The sequence below is a fragment of the Lolium perenne genome, chromosome 4, assembly GCF_019359855.2.
Source record: "Lolium perenne isolate Kyuss_39 chromosome 4, Kyuss_2.0, whole genome shotgun sequence".
NCBI lineage: Eukaryota > Viridiplantae > Streptophyta > Magnoliopsida > Poales > Poaceae > Lolium > Lolium perenne.
In genome coordinates, this window is record NC_067247.2 from 91,262,724 (window position 1) to 91,287,542 (window position 24,819).

A 24,819-nucleotide genomic window follows, 5' to 3' on the forward strand; every position below is an offset into this window, starting at 1 on the left:
CTTCCCAATGAGATACCTTGGGCTGCCCCTTACGGTTAGATGCCTCAAGAGGAAAGATATTCAACATCTTGAGGACAAGTGCGCCGACAAACTACCTACATGGAACGGGAAGTACATATCTATGGACGGCCGTTCCGTGTTGATCAAATCCATCATCGCCTCCCAAGCTATCTACCACTTGACACCTCTATCCATCCCGGTGGAAACTATCTCCTTCATCAACAAGATTGAAAGAGCCTTCCTTTGGTCGTCAAAGGAACACACTACGGGTGCGAAATGTAAAGTAAATTGGGAGATTGTGTGCCGTCCAAAGAAGCTTGGAGGCCTTGGCATCCTCCATACGGGAAAGTTCGCAACGGCCCTCCGTCTTCGGTGGCCTTGGTTGGAATAGAAAGACCCCAACAAAATTTGGATTGGCTCCGGTAATCCATGCTCCGAGCAAGATATGGAGATCTTCTATGCCGCCACCACCATCACGGTTGGCAATGGGTTCAAAACACCGTTTTGGTTTGCACCTTGGCTTGGGGGGGGGGGGGGGGGAGCCTATTGAGGTTGCACCGCTTATTTTCGCCTCCTCGAAGCGCAAAAATTGGAATGTGGCACAAGCACTTCATGAGAATGCTTGGGTGAATAAGGTGGATTTAGGGGAAGATTTCACTTTCGAGCACCTATCCCAATTCATTGAGCTTTGGAGTCTTATTCAAAACTTCCACCTCAATGAAAACGTGGAAGCTCACCGAGAGTGGGCATTATACCACCAAGTCCGCCTACAATTTGCAATTCTTGGGACTCACTTACTCAAGTTTATACAAGTCAATGTGGAAGATGTGGGCTCCTCCCAAGATTAAGTTGTTCATATGGCTCGTCTACCAAAATAGAATATGGACCGCCGACCGTTTGGCTAAGCGGGGTTGGCCAAATTGTGGAGCTTGCCCACTTTGCAACCAATGCCTCGAATCCATCGATCATCTTCTTGTCCATTGTCGTGTCTCCCTTACGCCTTTGGGACAAGGCTAAAGAGAGATCCGATATTCCTTTCATCCATACAAACTCTTGGGCGGATCTAACCTTCACGAAATGGTGGAACTTGATATCCTTGGGCCAAAACCGCAAGGGGGTGACATCGCTTGCCATGCTAATTATTTGGGAGATTTGGAACGAGAGAAATGATAGAGTCTTCAAGAACAAGCGTGCTACAACGCAAGTCATCTTTGATAGGATTACAAAAGAAGCAAATCTTTCGGTCGTAGCCGGTGCTAAGAGTTTGAGTCAATTGATGCTGCGGGAGTAATTGTAATATTGTTATTCAAACCTTTTACTTTCTTGTAAACTTCTTTCTTAATCAATGAATGGGCAAAGCTTTTGCCCTCGTTCAAAAAAAAAAAATAGCATGATCCCCGATCCAGCTCGGAAGTGAGGCAGGATGGCCGATCGATCCACATCAACACAATCAATCGAGCACGTACTGCATTATCTCCTCGTCACAAGCCCCTTTGATCTACAACCCCCGTCAACTCCTGCATGTCTGACAGACAAGCAGGCGCCACCTATGTCCCTTTCGTCTCTGGGAAGTCTGTAACAGTTCGGCATGGCGCCCATCGCCAGCGCGCTCCTACTTATCAAGAGGTTGTAGTACTGATCTACTCATCTACAGCCCCACTAGACGGCCGAAACTCTTATCCGGACGCGGCGTCTCGGATAAGCATTCGGGGTTCAGAAGCACGAGGTGCCACATGCAGCGACGAGAAGATATCGCGCAAGTCCCCGACATTCTATCAGTTTTCGATAAGAACGCTTTTGGTCGTATCGGATCTCCTGCTGCTCAGGCCGAGAGGGATGCAGAAAAAGAACGATATGGGTTTCAAAGAGAACGATCGGCAGGAGACCATTTTGGATAGCGACGACAGCTAGCGCGACTTGACAGAGGAAAAGACGAACAGTGCGTGATCCGATCCGGCACAATAACACGAAAATCAGGCGGGAGGGCACAAGACTCTGGAACGTACCAATCCGTCCGCGTCATCGCCCACGCACAAGCGATAGCAGAGCAGATCAGCAATCCACCGATCATCCATAGGTAATTTCGTGAGGAGCACCAATCATCGATCCATTGCTGCCTCCAACATTCCAGTTTATCATATGGCAGTACGTTATTTGCTCCTTAGTTTCAACATCCTAGCAAGTAACTAACTACATTACACACAAAAAGTACTCACTATTTACTCCTTAAGTCAATTCCAGGAGAGAAGGAATTCCAAACCTGGCTTACTGGCCCCACATGTCAGACTGACATTTTTTCGATAAAGGGAATATATTAATGTCAAGAAGATACCAATTACATCCAGCCTCTGCAACAACGCACCACCCTAATGGCACTACGGATGCACACAGCCAAAAACAAGAAAAGAAAACTAAAAAACAAAAGTCCCGCTACAGTATCTCGGACCTAACAACAGCAATACATCCACCGCCAAGACAACACCTGAATTACAGACTAGTCCCTGCTCTCAAAACAAATGCCTCCACTAAGGACATTGCCAGACACAACCAATTAAGGCCAGACCTTGGGTTTTCACCCTGAAAGGTAGGACTCTGCACTTCACCTGTGTTGTCGCCCCCACTTTCATACCGCTGCTGTGAAGTCCGGAACACCAAGCAAGTCTCTCAACATCGCAAAGACTTGAACCTCCCTTAGCTAGTCCTCCCCTCCGGCCTTCATGAAATTCTCGACATAGAATTGACTGGGCATCAAGTTGGCATTTCTATTATGTGTGGTTTGGTCGCACCTCTTGGACACTTATTTAGAGTTCCCGAGCCGCAGCAGCCCGTTGGCTCCCACTATTTGGGTTCGGAATTGCGGCCAAGGCCTGAACAGGGTTACATCGAGGGCGGTGACGAAGAGAGATGACAATGATGTGAGCAGCTATGATAAGAAATCAAACGGCTAGAGGTGGAATGCTAGATTGCTAGTACATTCCTAGGTAGATATAACTCACATTTGAGAAGTTGTCAAAAAATTGCAATTATAGTTTTTCGAAGGATTACAAACAAACAAAAATCATGCATTAATATCATGGGTTGAAGTTAACGCATACAACTCTTTATGAAGTAATATGACATTACACGACCTCCAGCAAATGAGAAAATAGAAATTATGACTTGGTCACTTTTTGATTTTTTTTTTTTGCACAGGTTGCGTACGCTTAAAAATTTGCACACACGCACCCTAACAATATACTATACATGCATGACTTACCCATAAATTTTAAAAACTTTGATACCTTGGTTTTTTTCTATCATTAAATGTCACTACGTAAGTTCTGAAAATTTGCTTTACATAGAGTTGGTCGACAACAACAATTGCGTTGTACGACGGAAAGTGAGAATAATAGTGTCCTCCGATACGATTGCAAAATTGAGGCGGGCGACACAATTCTAGAACGTACCAATCTGTCGGCGTCATCACCCACCGTCCAAATGAAGTCGATGCAAAGTACGCGCTGATCCGTCCCAAAGCACAAAAGATTTTCTGGCTCTAAGCGGTGATATAGAATATATATGTTGCATTTGAGAACTCTTGTCGCTCTTGTCTACTTCGCCCGTTCACACGTACAACAGTTGCTTCTAATTTGTGAACACCTCTTTTCTTATGCTTGAGGGTATCACTGAGGTCGTTTTGGCATAAACCGTTATTTATTCGGTATGAATATGTATACTTTGAAAGAAAGGGACAAGCAATTGCAATCAGATAGGAAGATAATGAAGACGCACACAGTACACATTATAGGAAGTTAAGAACGCACGTACATGCATGTGACACATGACTCGTCCTGCACTTGATTAAACTTGGCTTTACAACTGATCAGAATCGTGCATATGTTTGTCTGTCAGCTAGGTACAGGCATATGCACACTCAGACACGCAGCATCAGGAATCAGAACATAATTTACATGATTACATACATACATAGCGGAGCTTTATTAGTGAAGCATTATGGACATCTTGTTATCTGGCCGGTTGGAGATTAGGACGCGATTAGGCCTGGATTGACGTGGGCTGGATGACGGCGTCCAGCTCGGCCCTCATGCTCTTGTTCTTCTCCACGTTGTGGTCAGGCTGCAGCTCGTCGGCGGCGGCGACGCCGCCCCAGATCTCTGGGATCGCTCGCCGGAGGCTGCCGATGTTCTCCAGCGCGTAGTCCGCATCCTTGCTCCTCGCCCTCTTGCCAACCTGCAGGTTCACCAAATTGATCAACTTTTCAGTGTAAAAACATCAAGTTGCTCTATACGTTAATTAGCCTCAACGTTTCTTTTGACGTGTCTGAATTAGATTATGCATGCGGGTCCTCTTTGGTGACGGCGATTTGTACTCAAAGTTGGAGTGGACACGTTATCTGTCGATCGTGGACAGAGACAATGGGAACTATTTTGAGTGATGTGATGTGCCAACGATTATTAATTGATTGAGAGAACAGAAACGGGCCATTCGGATTCGGTTGGGAGATTTTTTTCCTTGTACTTGTTCTGCTGCTTCCTCACATTTCAGCCAGGCAGGATCACACATTTTGCTTGCAAATGCCAGCCACAAAGCTTCCATGTGCAATATCAGGTTGTAGTGATAGTGCCCAATAATGTAAACGCAGATGGCCTAATGGGAACCTGCCTAAAGCAAGCTCAACGATAATTGCAAGAAATGGGAATAATGCATCCCTAATCAGCGTGCACCGGCCACCTGATGCGTCGATCGACCTACCCTGGCTAACCATCCAAGGACTGACAGCAACGTCACTGAAAACTGAGTTGGCGCCACGAAAGTTTCGGCGTCGTTTAGCTGGTCTTGTTGCGCGAAACGCGTCACGTTTTTGCTGTTCTAGATCACGACTTGTGAGTTCTGAATCATCGAGCGCAAACGGTTCACACACAACACAAGTCTAAACTGGTGAGGAAAGATGAATGATATACTTGTGGCTCAACATAAATTAAGGCGAGAGATGGATTGAGAAGGGTTGGATAGTTTACCAGGGCTGTGCGGAGGCCGAGGGCTTTCCCCGCCGCGATGTTCCTCTCGTTGTCGTCGAGGAAGAGCTGAGAGAGCATGACAAGATCAAAATATTAGTTTTATGTGATGATCAAGCAGGGAGCACAAATGAAGCACGCAAAAATGACACCTAGCTAGCTAAGATTATAGTAATAAGCCTTGCTTTCATCGAAAGCTAAGTGTCGATAAGGGCTTGATTAGATGCTAATTTTCTAGCTAGTGGCTCGTGTTCCACCTGGTGTCACTATCCGTTCCTCGTGGGATTCGGGTTGTTACATTAAGACGTCGACCCTCTCTACGTCAACATTTCTATAGCAGTATATTGGGACGGAGCTCCGTCAAGAAAAATATCCTGTGACAGGACAATTGGTTTGTGGAGCACATGTGGTCAGAATTCAGAAACCACACCCAGTTCCTGAATCCTGACGAACATATGGTACTCATGGAAAAAAAATAGCGCGCTATTCCAACGCTAATAGCACGCTATAGCATATTTGGAGAGCCGACGCTACGCTATTTTGGCGATACAGCGCGCTATTCTCGTTAATAGCATGCTAATAGCGTATTTTTAGACCCACGCTATTTTGTTATAGCGCGTTATTTTTTTCCTTGATGGTACTTGGCACACAAGCACACTGCTTGTAAGGTTTCAGAAAGATCAGAGACGAAAGGTAATAAGGGTGGAAATTGGGTAGCGGGCAGTTACCGTTCGACGTGGGTTTGTGCCGGCGGCACGCAGGCCCGCGACCATGGCGTCGACGGACGGTTTCAGGACCACGACGGTGCGGTCGGCGACGGCATCGTCGTCTCCGTTCACCTCCCCGAAGAGGTGCGGGTTCATGGTCTCGAAGCAGACGACGTCGTCGAAGCAGGCCTCGTCCACGCCCAGCCGCTCCAGCGCCCTCTTCATGTGCGCGCGATCGGAGTTGGTGAACAGCTGCGCGCGTATGGATGCATGATGAATCAGTCAGCAGAGGCTCTTCCACAGCTGGGTATGATCGATCAAGAATTACTATGTGAGTGAGTGGGGAGAAAGAATGCGTGCTTACGATCTTGCGCTGCGGGATGCTCTGCAGCAGCGCGGCGAGGCGCGGGTCGGCGGCGATCCTGTCGTAGGGCAGCCGCCCGTGCACGTAGCTGCATTCGCACACCGTCCAAACAAAATTATTAAGCTTTGATAATGGAGAAATTAGCTAGAGGCGTAACCGCCCATATTAGTTTCAGGAATTCAGGGGCGGGGGCTTGCGTGTGCGTGGGGTGTTGCGTGCTGACCTGTGGTACTCGTCGGGGTGCACGTCGTGGCCGAGCGCCTGCAGGAATTGACGATGAAAAGTTCCACATGTTAGGAACGCAAGCAAAAGGCGACGACGAGGGGAAAAGGTTGAGAAGGCCAAGTTGGAGTGTGCGTACGATGAGGCCGGCGAGGGTGCTGCCGTGGGAGCGGAAGAGGTCGACGCGGAGTGCGGCGGCCCTGTCGGCGGCGAGGCCGAACCTGGCGACGAGGAACTCGTCGATGTTGCGCTTCAGCGCCGGCCCAATGCCGGTGCCGCCCGGGTACAGCGTGTCGTCGAGGTCTTCACGGAGCAGAGGGAGAAAAGAATTAACCATCAGAAACTGATTATAGCACCAAGAAGAGAGACATAGACTGATAGAGAGGCGTGAGCGTGTGATTAGCTTACCTAGGAGGAGGCAGTCGAAGGGGGAGTTGACGGGGCACTGGAAAGCCATGGCCGGCCGGGGAGAAAGCTGCGATCGAGGAGCAGGGGACGATGGAGGACGGATCGGAGCAGGAAGCAGTGTGTCGGGACGATGTGCAGAGAGAGGGAGCGAGCGAGGGAAAAGGAAGAGAGTCGGGGCGTTTAAATAGAGCGCGAGGTGGGGAGTGGATGACGAGGAATTTCTGGAGCGTACACATGTTGGTGAGGTGTTGGTTCCATCGACTCTCCGCTTGGCTTCAGCGGCTCGTTTTCCTCGCGGCCGCGCGACGCGGAGCTCCCACGCGTGACGCGTCTCCGTGTCCGAGCGAGCGCGGCGCATGGGCAACCTTCTTGCGGTCGGGTTTGGGTTTGGGTTTGGGCAGGAGCTGCATGCGTGTCCGCCACTATAGGCCGTCTCAACAACGATATACAAGTGGTCTCATTCGCAAAAACTGCTAGAGCTACATGCACCTCTTTATTTTAAAAAATTGTGAAATCATATTTGCAAGTTTCAAAAAAATATGAACGAAAATTCTAGATGTAGGCATGTAGCCAATGGCGTATTCTACAAACGTGCAAAATCTCAATTTTAAATTGTTTGTTGTATTCTAGACCATTTTTGTGTATGCTAAAATACAATGGATTTCACACACATTTGTAGATTTTATCATTAATTAGCTAAATCCAGATTTTTTTTGAAACTTACGAAAATAATTTTAGATTTTTTTGAAAATAAGGGCCTACGTGTAGCTCAGCCTCCATTTGTCCACTCGTGTCTAATTCTATTTGTTTAGGTTGGTTCATGAATACAATTCGGATCGCGATCCGGTCTACAAGGTGGTGGTGCACTCAACTGACGTCATTCGGTTCACACTGGAACTTTGACCTCTTTGACAATTGTTTGAGATATTTTGGCACATTGGCATACACAGATATGTAAATTGGCAACTATGCATCGCTAACAACCGGTAAGTTTTTTTCTAAATGTGCAAAACGAGACGATATCACACAATATGTTCAAAAGGAGGTTAGTTCCACCCAAATAGTGACAAGTTTCTCCCAAATGGCAATCATCTATGCCATTGCCATGTCAACCCACGGACACAACCAACTTGCAATGAAAAATAAATATGCGAACAAATTGGATAGCCGTCCTAAAGGGAAAGCAATTACCATCTTACTCGCCGATGGTAGCTGTCCGGTCATTCCGTTGAACAGGCTGACTCGCGACAGCATATGGGTGGCAGAGATGTGCCATTGCTTCTTCGTTGTGTCTTGGACCGTGGGAGTGCATATGAGGTCGATGGCTTGCACCCACGTCCCCGACGACATCGAACAGGGGTCACCGAGCCGGGGGAGCGCGCATCTAGGCCTACCGTGCCACCGTCCAGGGATGGCTTATGCAGGCCTGCCCGCCTGGGTTGAAGAGGAGTCCGACAACTCAGCGTCTACGTGGTAGATCTGGTCGATGACACACCGGCCACGGCATAGCCAGGGGCAGCAAGAGGGATAACCACACCTTAGTTGAATGTCATGTTGAGCACCTCCTGCTTCATCAACATGATGGCTTGTTGGGCGGCTTTATGTGCAAGCAAGTCGTCGTTGTCCTCGGGCCGCACGGAGAGGATGTGGCCCTTCTCTTTCTGTCGACCATCTTCGAGCTTGGCGGCGGCTGCCCGAGCTCTGGCGACCTCTTTCCGGCTTGCGGGCTTCACCAACTTGGCCCGACGCCCGTCCGGCGTGAAATCCTTGGCGAGCTTCTTCGGCTTGGCATGCTTCTTGGTAGCGCCGCTGGCGTCAGACGATGTGATGGGCGTGCCGGCTGTATCCGTTGCTTCCGCTTCCTTTCTCGACGGTCTAATTTTGGTGGAGGGATTTTTTGGCGGGGATGGTGTGATTTGTGTGCCTAAGGATGGCAATGGGTAGGGTATGGGCAGGTCCGTGCATCTCATTGAATTTCCGGTTTTCATATCCTAGAGAAGTGGCTAATTGACTAAAATCTACTGCCTATATTATTTTTAGTAACTATATTATGAAGGTTTAGCCAACTCATCAATAAACTTATGTGGAGTTCTTTTATGGTACGTAGCGTAGAAGTTGGCAGGAATCGCAAGGAGGTTTCGTCGACACTACCACTTATATGCTCTCACCATCTATAATTCTTGTCTTAAATTTGAATGTATCTAGACATATTTTGTGAACATACATCAAATCCGTGACTAAGAATTATGAAACGGGACAAGTATAAAAATATTAAATAAAAATTAATCCGTAGCAACGCACTACATTTGTGCTAGTGTATCCTAATGTCCCCAAAACACCAGTCGGTCGATTTGTTGCACAAGCTACCAAACAGCAGAACCATAACAAAAGTTGATACAGCATCAGCGGTATAAATAACGTAGGTGGATGGTATGTCCGTCGAAGATGTCGCATTCCGCAACGGTGCATGAGTCCTTCAGTATTCTGCAGTTAAAGATTAACATGTAAAGACGTTCCGCCCGAATGGACTCGTTAACTTCGATTTTTCTCCTGATGGCCGCAATGGTGTCCGAGCTCTTAACTCCGTCCAGTATTATGGTCTTTTCTGCGCCGATTGTAACAAGGATCTGCATTGTCTCCTTCCTACTCACGAATGCATCAGTCAATCCCATCTCCGAAGTGAACAGAGCCTGCATCAGCGCAGCAACAGCCTGCAGGAGAACGAAATCAACAACCGAAATTCAGCAAGCATTGTTCATAATAATTTTGCTGCTTGAATTTACAAGAGCTTAGCTACCTCATGTTTCCTTATGCTCATTTCTATTCGGTCCACCTCTGTCCCGGGTCTCCTACGCCAGTGTTTCATCACCAACATGGCAGAGGTCTGATGTATCAGTAGATCATCCTCTACTACATACTTTCGGTCTTCCACGAGCTCAGGAAACGGCGCAAGGCTTTGAACCAGCAACGTCTCTTCTGGGAAGAGACCAGTTAAGGAGCCCGTGGCGCCAAGATCGGTAGCGCTGCTATACAGATTGATCAGGCTTTTGCTGAGATAACAAGTTGCAGCAACACCTCCGTTCTTGATCACACGGGACACTGGGTAAGTCAAGAAACCAAGGAGCAAGTCGACAAACCGATGATCGCATTCAGCATACATGACCTTCTTCCCACGCATGTCATAGACGATCTCTACCGTGCTTTCCAGTAAAGGATCTGAATTTTCTCTACTGCACGGATGCACAATATTCTGATTGATGCGTGGTTTCACAGTGACTTGAGGAGCAGAATGGTCATCATAAGCTCTCTCGGATAGAAAGACATCAGTGAATATGGTATCTGATGAAAGTGACGCCTTCGCCATAGATAAAACCTAGTATGTCATGAAGCAGATCCCATCCAAATTATTTGAAACACACAACTCTTAAAACCAACGATGTACTGTACGTATATGAACTAAAAATTTACCTCCGCCCAGCCGACGCACACTTCGACCTCCTCAAAGTCACGACCGATCCAACCAATATCGAACATTCGACCAAGTGACATCAAGCTGGTCGTGGATGCTTGCTTGATCCGCCAGTCATCGGTGATTATGAACCGTTCTTTACCCCTTAGAAACGCCTCCGTATCGGCGTGAACATGCAGAAGTCTAGCCAGGGCGTCGCAACACTTGCATTCGTTGTAATTGCAAGGTGGTTTACATAGCCTGCGAATACCAAAAATTGTTAAAGTGTGTAGTGAACTAAAACTGCTAGCTATACAAAATGTGTTTGGAACAGTGAACCAGTACTAGGTAGCTAAGCTAGCATTGCAGACCTGAAGCCATCGCTGAGCAAAGTCTCGAGAAACGTGCCATGGCAGGCGTCAGCTTTGAGCAGCTCGCTCCTCCTGAGGTGGTTGAGGCTGTTGATGAGGTTCGTGAGGCAAACCGGCGAAGACGACTGGCCTGCGATGAGATGAAGCGCAGAGAGGGGAACCGTCAGGAAGCTGAGGAGGATCTCCACGACGTCGGACCCTGCATCCGCGAAGAGCACGCGGTTCTTTGACCTGTCCACGGCGAGCTTCATCTTCATCTCGGTGGTACGGCCCATAGGCCAGCTACTAGGTGGTTCGTCTTGCTTGTCCACATGATGTACATGGGAGGTCGGTACGCAGCTGCAGTATCAGACGGTGCAACACTTAAGAGTAGCACATTAAATTAAACATAATCAGGTAGGGGTTTAGCGTTGAAAACTCCTGAGTATATCAAAATTGAAAAGTGCTACTTATAATACTGGTTAACTAATCTAGAAAGTTGAGCAATAAAGCATCCAACACTCCAAACCGTGAAAATAGGCGACCAACAGCGGCGAGATACGAATTGCCTGCAAAGAAGCAGATAGCATTCAGTAGTATTACACTAGTAAATAAAAATCATGTGATAAATCGATAAATTTAAAAGCAATAGAGTCATTATTTGCGATGTAAAGCATTACACTTTACCATTGTTACTTCCTTTCATGGTCGATCACCAAGGGCCTTCCGCTTCCAATATACAATAGCAACACAATCAGAAAGCTAGACCTACAGTTTGGGAAGTAAAAAAAGATTGGACTAGTCAGTACTCAGTACTGTACGAATCATCACGGTGAAAATATTGTTAGTCATCGGTTATTAACTAGCAAAGGAGTATCGCATAAATCAGCCCACAGTTTGCTTGGTGCTGGCCTAGTCCCTGATACTTTTGCACTTCCCTGGTGTAACAGAAATTTGATCAACGAAAGCTCTTTCAAAAAGCAAAAGGAAAAGGGTAACTGAAAACAGAAAATTAGGCCGAGCGTACAAGGGCAGTTCTCCGGCAACTTACCCGCGATACGGTCAACGGCGACCTGAGACGGTCTCGTCGAGAAATAGGCAGCGCCACCACAAACGAGGAGAGGAGGAGCACGTATGCAACGATTGGGATCAACTGATCTGTTGCGATTTGTTTGTTCTTTTGAGCTGCTTCTACTTTTCTTACGTTGATCGTGATCGTCTTTGCGTCTCCTGGCCGGGCTGCCTCTAGACTCTAGATGGGCCTCCTGCCTTGTGCTATTTAGGCCGCTATCAGAAAAAACCTAGCAGGCCGAAAGTTGCGCCGATCATCCGCATCCAAAGTTCAGGGCCCGAGAGATCGAGAAGGTTCGCGAGTTCGATTCCAAAGCGAACTCGGGAACCTTCCAGAGTCCCGGAAAATCTCAAAAGCCAAACCACGCTCCGATCCGGCGCCACCTCCGCTCGCAATCTTCTCCGCGGGAACGGACCATCGACTCCAGTGCTCCACGCCGCCTCCGCGCATCGCCATGGACGTGCTGAAGCGCGAGCTCCAGCGCAAGCGCCAGCTGATCGACGCCGACTTCGGGGGCCGCAAGGTCCTCCGCCGCGCCGAGATCGAGGCGCGCGAGATCCAGCGCCTCCGCGCCGCCGAGCGGGAACGCCTCCTCGAGAAGCAGCGAAAGCGGGAGCAGCAGCAGCAGCAGCTCCGGTCCTCCCACCCCGCCGCCTCGGCCTCACCCTCCGCGTCATCCTCCTCATTACCTCCACCCGCCGTCGTCGGCGAGGCGGCGAAGGCCGACGCTCCCAAGGAGTCGTCGCTCCCGAGGGAGGAGGTCGTGCGGCGGCTGCGGCTTCTGCGCCAGCCGGCCACGCTCTTCGGCGAGGACGACGCCGCGCGCCTGCGCCGCCTCCACGACGTGCTCGAGGACCCCGCCGCGGTCGCGGGCGTCGACGCCGCGGAGATCGGGGAGGGGCAGACCAACGACTTCCTCCGCGACATCCAGGCCCTGCGCGCCAAGGCGGCGGCGGCGAATCCCAAGGCGGCCGGCGCGGCCGAGAGGAGCCACGGCGGGAAAGAGGAGAAGGAAGAGGTTCCGTTCGAGGAGCTGTGCGAGGAGGACAAGATCATTGCCTTCTTCAAGAGGCTGTTAACCGAGTGGAGCCAGGAGGTGGATGAGATGCCCGAGGCCGAGCGCCGGACCGCCAAGGGCAAGGCCGTGGTGGCCACCTGCAAGCAGTGCGCGCGCTACCTCGATCCCCTCTTCAAGCTCTGCGAGAGGAAGGTATGCAGCACTTCCAACCTGCTCCAATTCTGCACAATTTTCCTTTTCGATTGATTCTGCAATCTGCAACACAACTTGTTCTGTGGGGAATTGGGATTCAACATGTTGACTGACGGATTCGATTGCAGGCTCTCCCCGACGACGTCCAGCGAGCGCTGCTCGACGTGGTGAGGTGCTGCATGCGGCGGGACTACCTGGCGGCGACGGACAACTACATCAAGCTGGCGATCGGCAACTCGCCGTGGCCGATCGGGGTCACCATGGTGGGCATCCACGAGCGGTCCGCCCGCGAGAAGATCCACACCAACAGCGTGGCGCACGTGATGAACGACGAGACGACGAGGAAGTACCTGCAGTCGGTGAAGCGGCTCATGACCTTCTGCCAGCGGAAGTACCCCACGGACCCGTCCAGGTCCGTCGAGTTCAACAGCCTCGCCAACGGCAGCGACCTGCAGGCTCTCATGGCCGAGAAGAGCGCCAGCGGCTCGGATGAGACGCTTCGGCTGGTGGCCGCGTCGTGACGAACAAGAATCGCCCATGTATGATGGGTTGTCTAAGCTTTTGGAATGGTTATTTTCTATTGAGTGGTGCATGCTGAAAACAGCAGATTACTGGAAGAAATTGTTCTGTTCTAAAACCAATGCCTAGATATGAGATGGTTCACTCTGATGATCTCTTTTAGAAGAAATTTTCCAGCTCTTTTAGTGCAACAATGGTACGAGCTGAAAGGGATTGTCTCTTGTATTTCATACTCTGATACCCAATTTCAGGGTATGAAAGAATTAAAGTAAAATGCACAGGGTTGGACAAAAAAAATCAATAGGTGGGTCTAACAGACCATCAATAGGAGTAGCTACATGTTTATTTTCCTTATTTATTATACTTAGTTCTGATTCCACGGCAAACTCTAGAGTTGTGTTCTGGCCCAAAATAGCACAAAATGTTCACTGCACACCGCAAACTTTACATTCAATTTTTCAAAGAAGACAATACCATGAGTAGACTTGGCACTTTAATTTACATTGGCAAAGATATACACATAAATAAAATCATTAAGAATGCTTGGCCGAACTGTTAACTAATCTAGTACACGGTGACTTGAAGCATTACCTAGAAAATAAAGCTTGCATACAAGAAATTCAGAAGGATAGTTGTACTGAGTTTTGAACTAATGTTGTCTTGCACATATACATATCTTTCTGTTGTAATCCTCTAATCAAATAAGGCTTTCATAAGCTCCTCATAGCAGTGATAATGCGTGTCTTGCTCATGGATACAAGTACTTCTGAATTCTGATACAACCTTCTCAAGCAGAAAACATATATATATATATATGCTATAAATTAGAAAAATAAACATGGCGGGAATTTATATTGAAATAGGCAATTAGAAAACTTAATTCTCTCTTAAATATAACAAAAATTCCTAGTGAAGTTATTAAGATTGGTTATATGCACTTCCATAAAAGCATTTCCTATTGAAGCGGAAAGAAGTAATCATGGTTAATGGCATTAGATTGTTAATTCACATTAAAACTTACTTAATCCTAATAATTACAATTACAACATCCTAGGTGGTATATGTAGCAAAGCAGCCTGCAAAAACACAAAACCTGAAGTTAGTGGTAAACATCTAAACTACAAAAAAGCCATGGCTCGGGAATTGCTAGACTGAAACATACAACTCTTCCAGGGTGACTATAGACACTTCATATGCTCGTCATCAAAACCTCTAACGCCAAGTCGTATGGTGCAATAAAAATATATGAACAAGTACAAAAGCAATGACTTCGTTCGACTACGAAGGAGGCCGAAGTGGCCTTCCATCCGCCACCGCGACGGCAGCCGCCGCCGGCGCCCGTGAAGCAGGAGGAGGAGGAGGCGCTCCCGTCGTGGGGGTACACATTCTCCACGGCACGCTGACTGCGCGTACACGCAGTACGTCGAGCCCCTCCTGTGGGTGCCAGCGCTTCCTGGGCATGTGTACCAGCATGCGGCTGCCGAGGAGCCGTCTGAACACGACGGCGGCCTCGATTACCTCCTGCACTGAACCATTTGAGAAATATTAGAGAAGAGCTTCAATCAGCTTATCTTTTATATATGCTTTGGAGCACAAAAAAAGAAATCATTTTGCTAGGAAACCACGTACTGGTGCAAATAGAAATGGAGATGCAATGAGGGTCTTGAGCCCCTACAGCATCTTCGGCTTGAGCACACCGCCGACAACTGTGTCCTATCATGATCGCCGCTCTAGTCATGGCCTCCACCAAGGCACACACAGCCAGCGACTGTACCAGCTTGCGCTTGCCATTACCACAGCTTGTCCAGGATAGGAGGAAGAGAGACCTGCACAAAATTTCATAGATGCAGAAATGATGCAGATAAATAAACATAGTATTAATTAGCAAAAAAGAACATCTAAGCAGGTGTACACGACGGAAACCCGAAATTCACCTTGTTACCTATGATGGTATAAAGCACACATAAGAGGCGAAGAGCAGAGTTATAACTACTAAAACTTGAGAAAGCAGAGCAACAAAACTAAGCATTATCCATCAGGTGGGCACAATGAATTACAACTTACCACACTGTTGATACAGACCAAGTATAATAGGATTGGCCACATCCGTATTACCATTGGCATTGCTGAACCATGTATTACTTTAGGTCAAGGTTCAAAAAAGCGGTAAGCGCTAAGCGAGCGGTAGGCCAACGCCTAGAGCAATCACCGCTTAAGCGGCGCTTAGGCGCGCTTAAGCGTTTTGTACGGACACACCAGGAGAGCCAGCCGGTTGCATTTTTCAGCGCATATAAGGTCTAATATTCCTTTAATATTATCCCAGTAAGGCAATGTTGGCCCAGTAAGGCCCATATGAAACCCTAGTCTGCCCAGCTCAATCTGAACCATCCATATTCTCTAATCTTCATTGTCTATCTACTCTCTTCTATCTCTTTTTCTCTCACCTGCTCCCTTCAGGCACTCATCGACAGCCGCAATGGCATTGCTGCTGCCTCCTCTTCCATGGATTCCCTGCCTCCACCCCTCCTTCCCTGCCCTCACCCCCTCCTTCCCTGCAACCACCCCTCCTTCCCTACTCCTTTTCCTCTACCAGATTCCAAAAATAGCACGACCAGATTCCCAGGCTCGCTTAATTGAACGCTCAGGCCCGAAGCGAAGCGGAAGGCCATCGCTCAGCGCTTAAGCGCGCTTAAGCGCGCCTAGGCGTACGCTTTTTTGAACCATGCTTTAGGTAAAGATTTTGCGAGGCTAGACCTACTACATATTATCATCCTTATTTGAACCTCATGTCAAAAAATGCAACTCTCAAGAGCAAGCCAGGCAAACAGCACCTATAATAGTAATTTGCAAGTTGCAACAACACTACTATATTGAGCATGGTGGTTCTCCACTAATACAAATACAGAAACATAAGTTTCGATGAAGCATTTTTATAAGCCAGCCTAACACCTATAGTACTCCAAGTATAACAGTATCAAAGCCCATGATATCTGAACCCTAATTTGCACAATTCCAGTCACACAGTGAGCCGACCCAACTGATGTTGTCATTTGTTGCCAATTCTCAATGTTTCAGTGCAAGCAACTAAGTCACATTGAGGACTCTAGCAGGGCAAGCACAAACTAAGACAAAGGAAATACAAAGAACATAGAGGCTACATGTGGTTGCTGAATCATGTAGGCAACTGTCGGCGCAGCCTGGAGGGGTTCACAGCAGTGGCACGGTGATGAGGAAATCCTAACAACCAATACATTGAATTAGCCCTGATTTCACAACAAAAAATGAAACATAAAAAACAGCACGCATTAATGCATGGAAACCTGCGGTAAATTCAAGGAAAAGCAGGCATATTGCTTTATTTGGTTAAATCATGGCTTATAAGGAAGGTACCAAGCAAATCCTAATACCCTACGGCAACATGATAAGCTATAAGTAATGTACTAAAGAGCCATGTTGTGTCAGAGCTAGCAAATAGGAAGAGCCTGAGCGGCAAATATATTATACATCAGCTTGATATATCATATATAGCAGGTCAGGTTACCTAGTTGCCCCCATTGTTTTCCAATAGAATTTCTGATAGACGACATAGATCACTGTTTTCCTAGGAAGTGTCTGAATGGCATAGATATGAGAAAAAACAGAGGGTCTCATGAATACATATATGAATCGGTGTCTATCATTTACAAAATAAAACTATGTTCACGATTTTACTTTCCTGATTTGACCGCCTAGCTAACTTTGTCAAGTTCAACAATTATATCATGGATTGAAACTGAATCCCATAACTGAGCAAGAATGAAACCAAATCCTCACAAAGAACATGGACCATCCCAAGAACCAACCATGACCACGAGCAAGGAAAAAAGTAGTGTATGGAAGACCAGCAGGAAGCTCGTACATCTCAGATAGCTTGTCACACCAACCTACCCATGGATGGAGTCGAGGTCACCAAGCCCAGCATACACCTGCTAATATATTCCAATGCTGCAATATTCAAAAGAGAAAAAAACAAAATCAAGGGAGTTAGAAAATAATGATGCATCACAATCTACAAAATATGAACTGAATTCAGCTTATATTTATATTCCCTCAAATCTTTACTCTCTAAACAACATGCTTAACCGAGGGAAACTTAATCTATAAAATTGATTGGTATGTGAGTTCTAAATTTAAACTCTGTGAGATGATGAATATTACCAGGGAGACAACTTTTATGGCAGGAACCTACCAATCAATGCATGCACCTACTAATATACTCTAGTGTTGAAGTATTCAAGAAAGAATCTCAATATAGGTAATCTGATTAAGACTTAGTAAAGATATGGGCTTAATTAAGATTAGAAGTTTCACTACAGAGCATAATTCAGAGCAAGGATATGAAAGGAACTCTCAAGGAGAAAACAACAACTGATATTTGTCAATATTTTTTTTTATTATAGCCTCGGTTTCTCGTGTACATTTGTCAAGAGGGGTGACACATCACACATGTGGTCCCTTTTTGTTTGCTAACCAGATCTCCATGGAGTAAATGGTTAGCAGGAAGAGCATAAAAAATTGTATGTACTACTTAGACACAATGAAACTTGCCTACAAAGAACTTTGGAAAAGTAGGTGCCTGCATAAACAAAAATGTATTTTTGTGGCTCTTCTTAGTAGAAATTGTGATTCTGTTGTGAAATGTTGGCGGAAGCTGGTCATCCAATGAAACTTCACACATGGATTGGAGAATATGTTTGAGCGGGCGAAAAGGAACTTCCAAGGACAATTTTCTTTTTAAATAGCACTTGTGCTCTATCGGCTATTTGGAAGCAACGTAATGGCTTGATATTTTGAGAAGATAAGGCCCTCCTCGTTTCAAGCTTGGAGGGTGGTGTTCAAGAAGGATTTGATTCTGATCTCCCATAGGGCGTTCGAAAAAGTCTTGTGGATTGAATTGAGAATTTTTAGATGTTTTTAAATTAACTTCTGTTGAGCTCCCTCTTCCTTCTCTCCTTGCACACCCCTTGTAATCCATCGCTAATGTACTTCTGCTAACCTAATTTAATAGAAAATTATAGGGGATATACCGTAGGGGAGTCCCCTACGGTTTCATGGGGAAGAAAAGATCTGGCAAGGACCCCAACCCCCAGAGCTTCAGCGTGCTCCACCACCATGGAGAACGACCGAGGAACTGCTCTGACAATCTCCTAGCACCGCGTGATGGCACCAACGAGAATATCATCCATGGCATAGAGCCAAACACACACACACTCCAGCCGGCGAGGCTGCCGAAGGAGAGGGGAAAAGGAGCCGGGGCAACCAAAGTCGGCCCTAATAGAGAGCAAGGAGAGGCCAGAGAGAGAACGAACAAAAAGGGGAACGAGTGCCACTGCCATCTATATGGGGTTAGGTGGAAACGTGGCACGCATTGAAAGTATCTAATCAAGTAACAAGTGTCTTGTTAACAATGGTTACAAAGTGGGAATTTTTGTACTAACTCCCAGTATGAACCAAGTGTTTTCTTTTTTGTAACAGCGATACAGAGAGACAAATAACAATTTCTGTAGAGTGATGATCTTCTATTCTTTCTGCTGGTCCGTATTAGCAGCAGCAATCAGTAGAACTGGCAACAATAATGAAGCAAAGCAAGCAGCAGCAATTTAAAGGCAGAGTCAGCTCATCTCTACTGATTCCTCGTCCTCAAATCCATACATCCAGTAAAATTTAACAAGTACTTGTGAACACAGAACTAATGGTGTACCAAGATAGTTCCTCATGTTAAGACTCATTCTGACTGCTGAGCATCTGCACTGGAATCTCATGTGCTACCAAGCAATAAATCTTCAGGACATAGTAAACAGTGAACAAACAGCGGTGACTCTACCACAAGGGCGGCACAGAGGGTTGACGTCCCTTTACAAGACTTCTGCAGAGCAAAGTATCTTCTAAAATCTGGTAGCACCGTGCTGATCAATGATAACTGCGACTCAAGTACTATGCAGGATGTACAACGAGAAATTACCTAGTGCAGCGTTCCAAAAGCATCCAGAATAGGCAACCACTTTAAACCAGAAAAGATGGAACAAGTATTGACAGATGATTACAATATCAACCAGCATTGATCAAAATTGCTGTTGATATACAATTCTTTCGATCCAACAACCAAAATTACACTAGTAAATCGTCAGGCCAAACGAAACTGCTTCACCGCAGACGATGTAAGCAATAAAAGATGATAGGGAATACGAAACTGATTCAGGATAGCTCCTCATAACAGATTCATTCCGACTGGAACTAGTTCTTGCTAAGAATCTGCACTTGACTCTCATGGCTGCGAAGCACGAAATCATCAGGTCATAGTTAGCACTTAGCAGTGAATGAACAGCAACAACTGCCACCACAAGGGCGATACAGATGATTTACATCCATCTACGAAAATTCGCGGAGCAAGGTATTAAATGAAACCACCAAGTGCAGCCTTCTAAAAGCATCTAGAATAGGCAAACCCAAATTTGGAACAGAAAAGATGGAACACATTTTGGCAGGTGATTAAGATATCGACAATCACCGATCAAAATTGCTGTCAGTTTACATCTCTTTCGATCCAACTAACATCACTAGTAAATCGGCTTCACTGCGGCGACGTGGAGACGGTCCAGCCTCATTACACGCCACTCCGTAGTAATATACACCAGGTGCAAACCTTGCCCTTCCTATGAAAGCCTAGGGCATTTGTATGCCACACAGAACCCACGCACAAAAATATGTGAATGGAAAACAAGAAAAAAGGTAAGCTGTGAAGAGACATGTGTGTAAAACCATTAGGGTTATATTCTGGCAAGCTATGATGGTCAATACAGATTGCCAGGCAAGCTGTTGCTGTGGCTGAAGAGAAGACCATGCGGAACCAAGTAGTGCAGGGGGCAGAGTGCTCACAAGCTATCTTAGCATCAGATTAAACTATCTTTCTAGCAGTCTGTTCTCCAGATCCTTAACCACATGTTAATCTGATATGGTGTTAAACAACTACTATTGATGAAAATACAGATTGTAGAGCAAAATCTGTCTTAGCAGATTAACTTGCTAGCATTCTGTTGTGTTAAACTATGAGTATATGATTAGTCTTAGCTTTGGAGGCCAGCAGGGTTGAAGTGCCTTGGTTCTTGGTTAAAATGGCACAGGACTGCATAAATAAAGCTGCAAAATCAATTTCAGTTGACGCTATGAACTCGGTTCTGCAGCACAAGCGATGACCACTGACCAACGATAGATAGATAGATAGTTTTTCTTCTTGCACACATAAGCAACCACTGAGGATGTTCACAAAGCAGACCTCGACTCAAAGACACTAATTATGACATTAAAAAGTAGCATTCAAATACGGAAACGACGAGCAACACGGCAGGTTGTAGATTTACTCAAAGGCCCACTGGTTCTCCCTGCGGACCGCCTCCTCCTCCTCAGCGGTGAAGTCGTTCTTGATGTTGAAGGTCTTGCGGATCTCCTCCGGAGTCATGCCCTTGATCATGTCGGCGATGGTCTGGCAGATGAGGTCCAGCAGCCCCTTGATGTTGAGGTAGTTGGCGGCGAGGCTAAGGTCAAAGAGGGTGGCCTTGTCGACGTTGACGAACTCGGCCTCCCAATTCTTGATGTCCTCCGTGGAGGACAGGGCAGAAGCGCCATCGGGCTTGGCCGCCAGCTGGACGTGCTTTTTGCAATACTCAATTACCTTGGAGAGGATCTTGGAGTTGACGTTGGGGAGTGGGATCCCGTTGTCGGCGCAGTCGTCCTCGATCATGTGGCGGATCGTCTGCGACCCCATCGCCACCGCCTCCTCCACCTCGAACTCCTCCCCGTCGGAGGACTTGAGCGTGATCATCTTCTTTGGGTCCTCAGCCGCCATGGGTGGGTGGAGGTTGGGGATCGGGGGTAGATTTGGGACGAGAGGAAACCCTAGCGAACGAGAAGGGGGCGGCTGCAGAAGAGAGAGGCGTCTGGAGGCAATGACCCGGTGTCACCAAACGCTTAAGTAGAAAGTTTTTCCCTCAGGAAAAAAACACCAGCAATAAACACCAGCAATCGACCGAGGGTAGATTTAGGAGGACAGAAACCCTAGTGAGCGAGAAGGGAGCGGCTGAGAAGAAAGTAGAGGCAATGACCCGGTGCCGCCGAAGGCTTAAGTAGAAAGTTTTTGCCCTCAAAAAAAACGCTAGCAATCGGCCGCCAATATTTTGTTTCCCGTCAGGACTACTCTAGCATCGTAGAATGGGTTCTATCTGAACTCTGAAGCTGACAATGTCCCACCAAAACAGGTACATCTAGATCTTTGTTTCCTAATTACTCCCGCATATCTACGTAGAAAAAAATAGTAAGCAATAGAAGATGATAGGGAATACGAAACTGCTTCACGTGACACAGTGCGTCCAACTAACGTACCAAGATAGCTCCTCATAACAGATTCATTCAGACTGAAACTAGCGAACCAGCACGAAAATAAACAGTAACAACTGCTACCCACAAGAGCGGTACAGATGATTTGCATCCATCTACAAGAACTCCCGGGCAAACTTTCTGAAGTCGGCAGGGAATACTAGTAGCACAATGCATCAAGGATATATGCAAGTTGAGTATGGAAGGTATTGAATGGAATCGTCAAGTGCAGCCTTCCAAAACATCTAGAATAGGCAACCCAAATTTGGAACAGAAAAGGGAACAAAAGATGGAGCACCTATCGAAATTGTTGTCAGTTCGCATCTATTTTTATGCAGCGACATGAAGACGGTCCAGCATTACACATTACTCTGCAATAATATGTCAGTACAAAATATTGAGGTTATTCTGTGGGTTCCTGGGGTTTGTGTAGCATAGATTTACGCCAGCATTACACATTACTCCGCAATAATATACACCTGGCGTAAATCTATGCTAAACAAACCCCAGGAACCCACACACAAAAATATGTGAATGGAAAACAAGAAAAAAAGGTAAGCTGTGAAGAAACATGTGTGTAAAACCATCTGGCAAGCCATGATGTCAATACAGATTGACATAAGCTGTTACTGTGGCAGAAGAGAAGACCATGTCGAGGAGAGTTCTGCAGGGGCAGAGTGGTCTGAAGGTATCTTGGCAGCAGATAAACTATCTTGCTAGCAGTCTGTTCTCTAGATCCTTACCGGCTAAGCAAATCAGATTGGTGTTAAGCAACTACTGTTGATGTCAGTACAGATTGTAGAGCAGAAGCAGTCTTAGCAGATTAAACTATCTTTGCTAGCAGTCCATTATCCAGATCTTTACCCGCACATAATATCTGCGCTAAATAAATCTAGATATTGTGTAAAACAACTAGTGTTGATGTCATTACAGATTGTAGAGAACACAAACTGTCTTAAAAGATAACTATCTTTGCTAGCAGTCTGTTCTGTTAAACCATGAGTATCAATCATTCGGTGCAGGAAGTGATAAAAATTAGGGATCCTTTGATTCATAAGGTGGGAAAAACATAGGAATAGGAAAATCACAGGATTGGGATGTCATGCCTAGCTGAATCCTAAGAGAAGATGAGTTCTCTTTGATTGTACCGAAGGAATTTCAATGAGGTATGACCTAATGTTTTTTTCTATTAGGATTTGCACTACAATATTCCTATAGGATAGTTCCTATGGGAATAATCCTATGAATCAAGCAACTAGCATAGGATAATGTCTGAAGCTGTCTTAGCAGATTAAACTATCTTGCTAGCAGTCTGTTATCCAGATCCTTAACCAGCACATAATATCTGCACTAAACAAATCTAGATATGGTGTTAAACAACTAGTGTTGATGTCAAGACAGATTGTAGAGACGCAAGCTATCTTAGCAGATTAACTATCTTGCTAGAAGTCTGTTCTGTTAAACCAGGAGTATCCATCAATCGGTTGTGGAAGTGGTACAAAAAGTTACAAGCGTGATGATTAGAGTTAGCTTTGGAGGCCAGCATGGGTTGAAGTGCGGTTGTTCTTAGTTAAATTGCACAGGAACTGTGTAAATAAATCTGCAAAATCGATATGAACTTGGTTGTGCACACGCGATGACTACTGACCAACGTTAGATAACAGTTGACGATACATATAAACAGGTTGTGCACAAGCGATGACCACTGAACAAACGATAGATAGCAGTTGACGATATATAAACTAGGTTGTGCACAAGCGATGACAACAGAACCAACGATTGATAAGATAGATAGGTTTTCTTGCAGACATAAGCAACCACTGAGGATGTTCACGAACCCGACCTCGACTCTAAGATACTACTAATTACGACATTAATTAAAAGTAGCGTTGAAACGACGAGCAAATGCGGCAGTGTGCAGATTTACTCGAAGGCCCACTGGTTCTCCCTGCGGATCTCCTCCTCCTCCTCTGCGGTGAAGTCGTTCTTGATGTTGAAGGTCTTGCGGATCTCCTCGGGGGTCTTGCCCTTGATCATGTCGGCGACGGTCTGGCAGGTGAGGTCGAGCAGGCCCTTGATGTTGAGGTAGTTGGCGGCGAGGATGAGGTCGAAGAGGGTGGCCTGGTCGACCTTGACGAACTCGGCGTCCCAGTTCTTGAGGTCCTCGGCGGGGGCCGGGGCGGGGGCGCCGTCCGCCGCGCCGTCGGCCGCCGCGGGCTTGGCCGCCTGGACGTGCTTGCTGCAGTACTCGATGACCTTGGAGAGGATCTTGGCGTTGACGTTAGGGAGCGGGATCCCGTTGTCGGCGCAGTCGTCCTCGATCATGTGGCGGATCGTCTGCGACTCCATCGCGACCGCCTCCTCCACCTCGAACACCTCGTTGTCCGAGGACTTGAGCGTGATCATCTTCTTGTCCTCGGCCGCCATGGGTGGGTTGGTGAGGTTGGGGATCGGCGGCGGATTTGGGGCGATTTGGGAGCAGAGGAAACCCTAGCGAGGCGGCTGCGGAAGACAGAGACTTGTGATTTCTGAAGGCAGAGACCCGGGTCCCCGATGGCTTAAGCAGAAGGATTTTCCCTTCAGAAACAAAAGAAAGACTAGTAATCGGCTTCGGCTGCACATATTTTGTTTCCCATCGGAGCTCTGGCATCGTAGGATCGGTTCTACCTCAACTCTGAACCGTACGATGTCAAACTAAAAACAGGAATTCCATCCGGATACGATTTGTTGTTTCCAGATTGGAGCATCTCCACTGGCTCCCCCAAAATCTCCAAAGTGATTTGGCGCACCCGACAAAAAAACGTTTTCAGCCGCGTTTTTCAAAGTCTCTTTTTGTTCGGCGCGGCTCGATACGGTGTCCGGCGCAACAAGTTCGTTCCCGCCTCATAGGAGACGCTCCGGGCACGCCGGACACAATGAAAAGCGAGGCGAGGCATGGTGGGACCGATGCGTCAGCGGCACATTCAAGTTTGGACCTAACCGTCGCCTACCTCGCGACGGAAATTATTGGCGCGCAGTGACACACGATCGAAGCGTCACAGCTTTGCCTTAATGACGACGGAGGGGGCAGGCGAGACGTCTCGTCGGTGTTGCGC

At 46.9% G+C, this 24,819-nt stretch overlaps 5 protein-coding genes across 5 annotated transcripts; 1 reads left to right on the forward strand and 4 right to left on the reverse strand.

Annotated features, from left to right (window-relative positions):
- Nucleotides 1–3,814: 3,814 nt before the first annotated feature.
- LOC127293291 (uncharacterized) lies at nt 3,815–6,879 on the reverse strand. Its single transcript, XM_051322872.2, has 7 exons — nt 6,717–6,879; nt 6,448–6,611; nt 6,310–6,347; nt 6,087–6,174; nt 5,744–5,974; nt 5,019–5,084; nt 3,815–4,230 (listed from the first exon to the last, which is right to left on the reverse strand). Exons 1-7 carry the CDS (start codon nt 6,763–6,765, stop codon nt 4,036–4,038), a joined length of 831 nt encoding a protein of 276 aa, XP_051178832.1. The 5' UTR covers nt 6,766–6,879; the 3' UTR covers nt 3,815–4,035.
- Nucleotides 6,880–8,254: 1,375 nt separating this feature from the next.
- On the reverse strand, nt 8,255–10,810 carry LOC127346993 (uncharacterized). The gene is made up of 5 exons (XM_051373229.1): nt 10,536–10,810; nt 10,185–10,425; nt 9,514–10,089; nt 9,229–9,427; nt 8,255–8,640 (listed from the first exon to the last, which is right to left on the reverse strand). Exons 1-5 carry the CDS (start codon nt 10,808–10,810, stop codon nt 8,255–8,257), a joined length of 1,677 nt encoding a protein of 558 aa, XP_051229189.1.
- A 1,140-nt stretch (nt 10,811–11,950) lies between these two features.
- Nucleotides 11,951–13,484, forward strand: LOC127293292 (uncharacterized). The gene is made up of 2 exons (XM_051322874.2): nt 11,951–12,796; nt 12,925–13,484. The coding sequence occupies exons 1-2, from the start codon at nt 12,041–12,043 to the stop codon at nt 13,315–13,317; spliced, it is 1,149 nt and encodes a 382-aa protein (XP_051178834.1). The 5' UTR covers nt 11,951–12,040; the 3' UTR covers nt 13,318–13,484.
- Nucleotides 13,485–20,539: 7,055 nt separating this feature from the next.
- Nucleotides 20,540–21,968, reverse strand: LOC139830000 (SKP1-like protein 1). The gene has a single exon (XM_071818691.1). It carries the CDS (start codon nt 21,195–21,197, stop codon nt 20,709–20,711), a length of 489 nt encoding a protein of 162 aa, XP_071674792.1. The 5' UTR covers nt 21,198–21,968; the 3' UTR covers nt 20,540–20,708.
- A 1,517-nt stretch (nt 21,969–23,485) lies between these two features.
- Nucleotides 23,486–24,269, reverse strand: LOC127293293 (SKP1-like protein 1). The gene has a single exon (XM_051322875.2). The coding sequence runs from the start codon at nt 24,149–24,151 to the stop codon at nt 23,648–23,650; it is 504 nt and encodes a 167-aa protein (XP_051178835.2). The 5' UTR covers nt 24,152–24,269; the 3' UTR covers nt 23,486–23,647.
- Nucleotides 24,270–24,819: the final 550 nt, after the last annotated feature.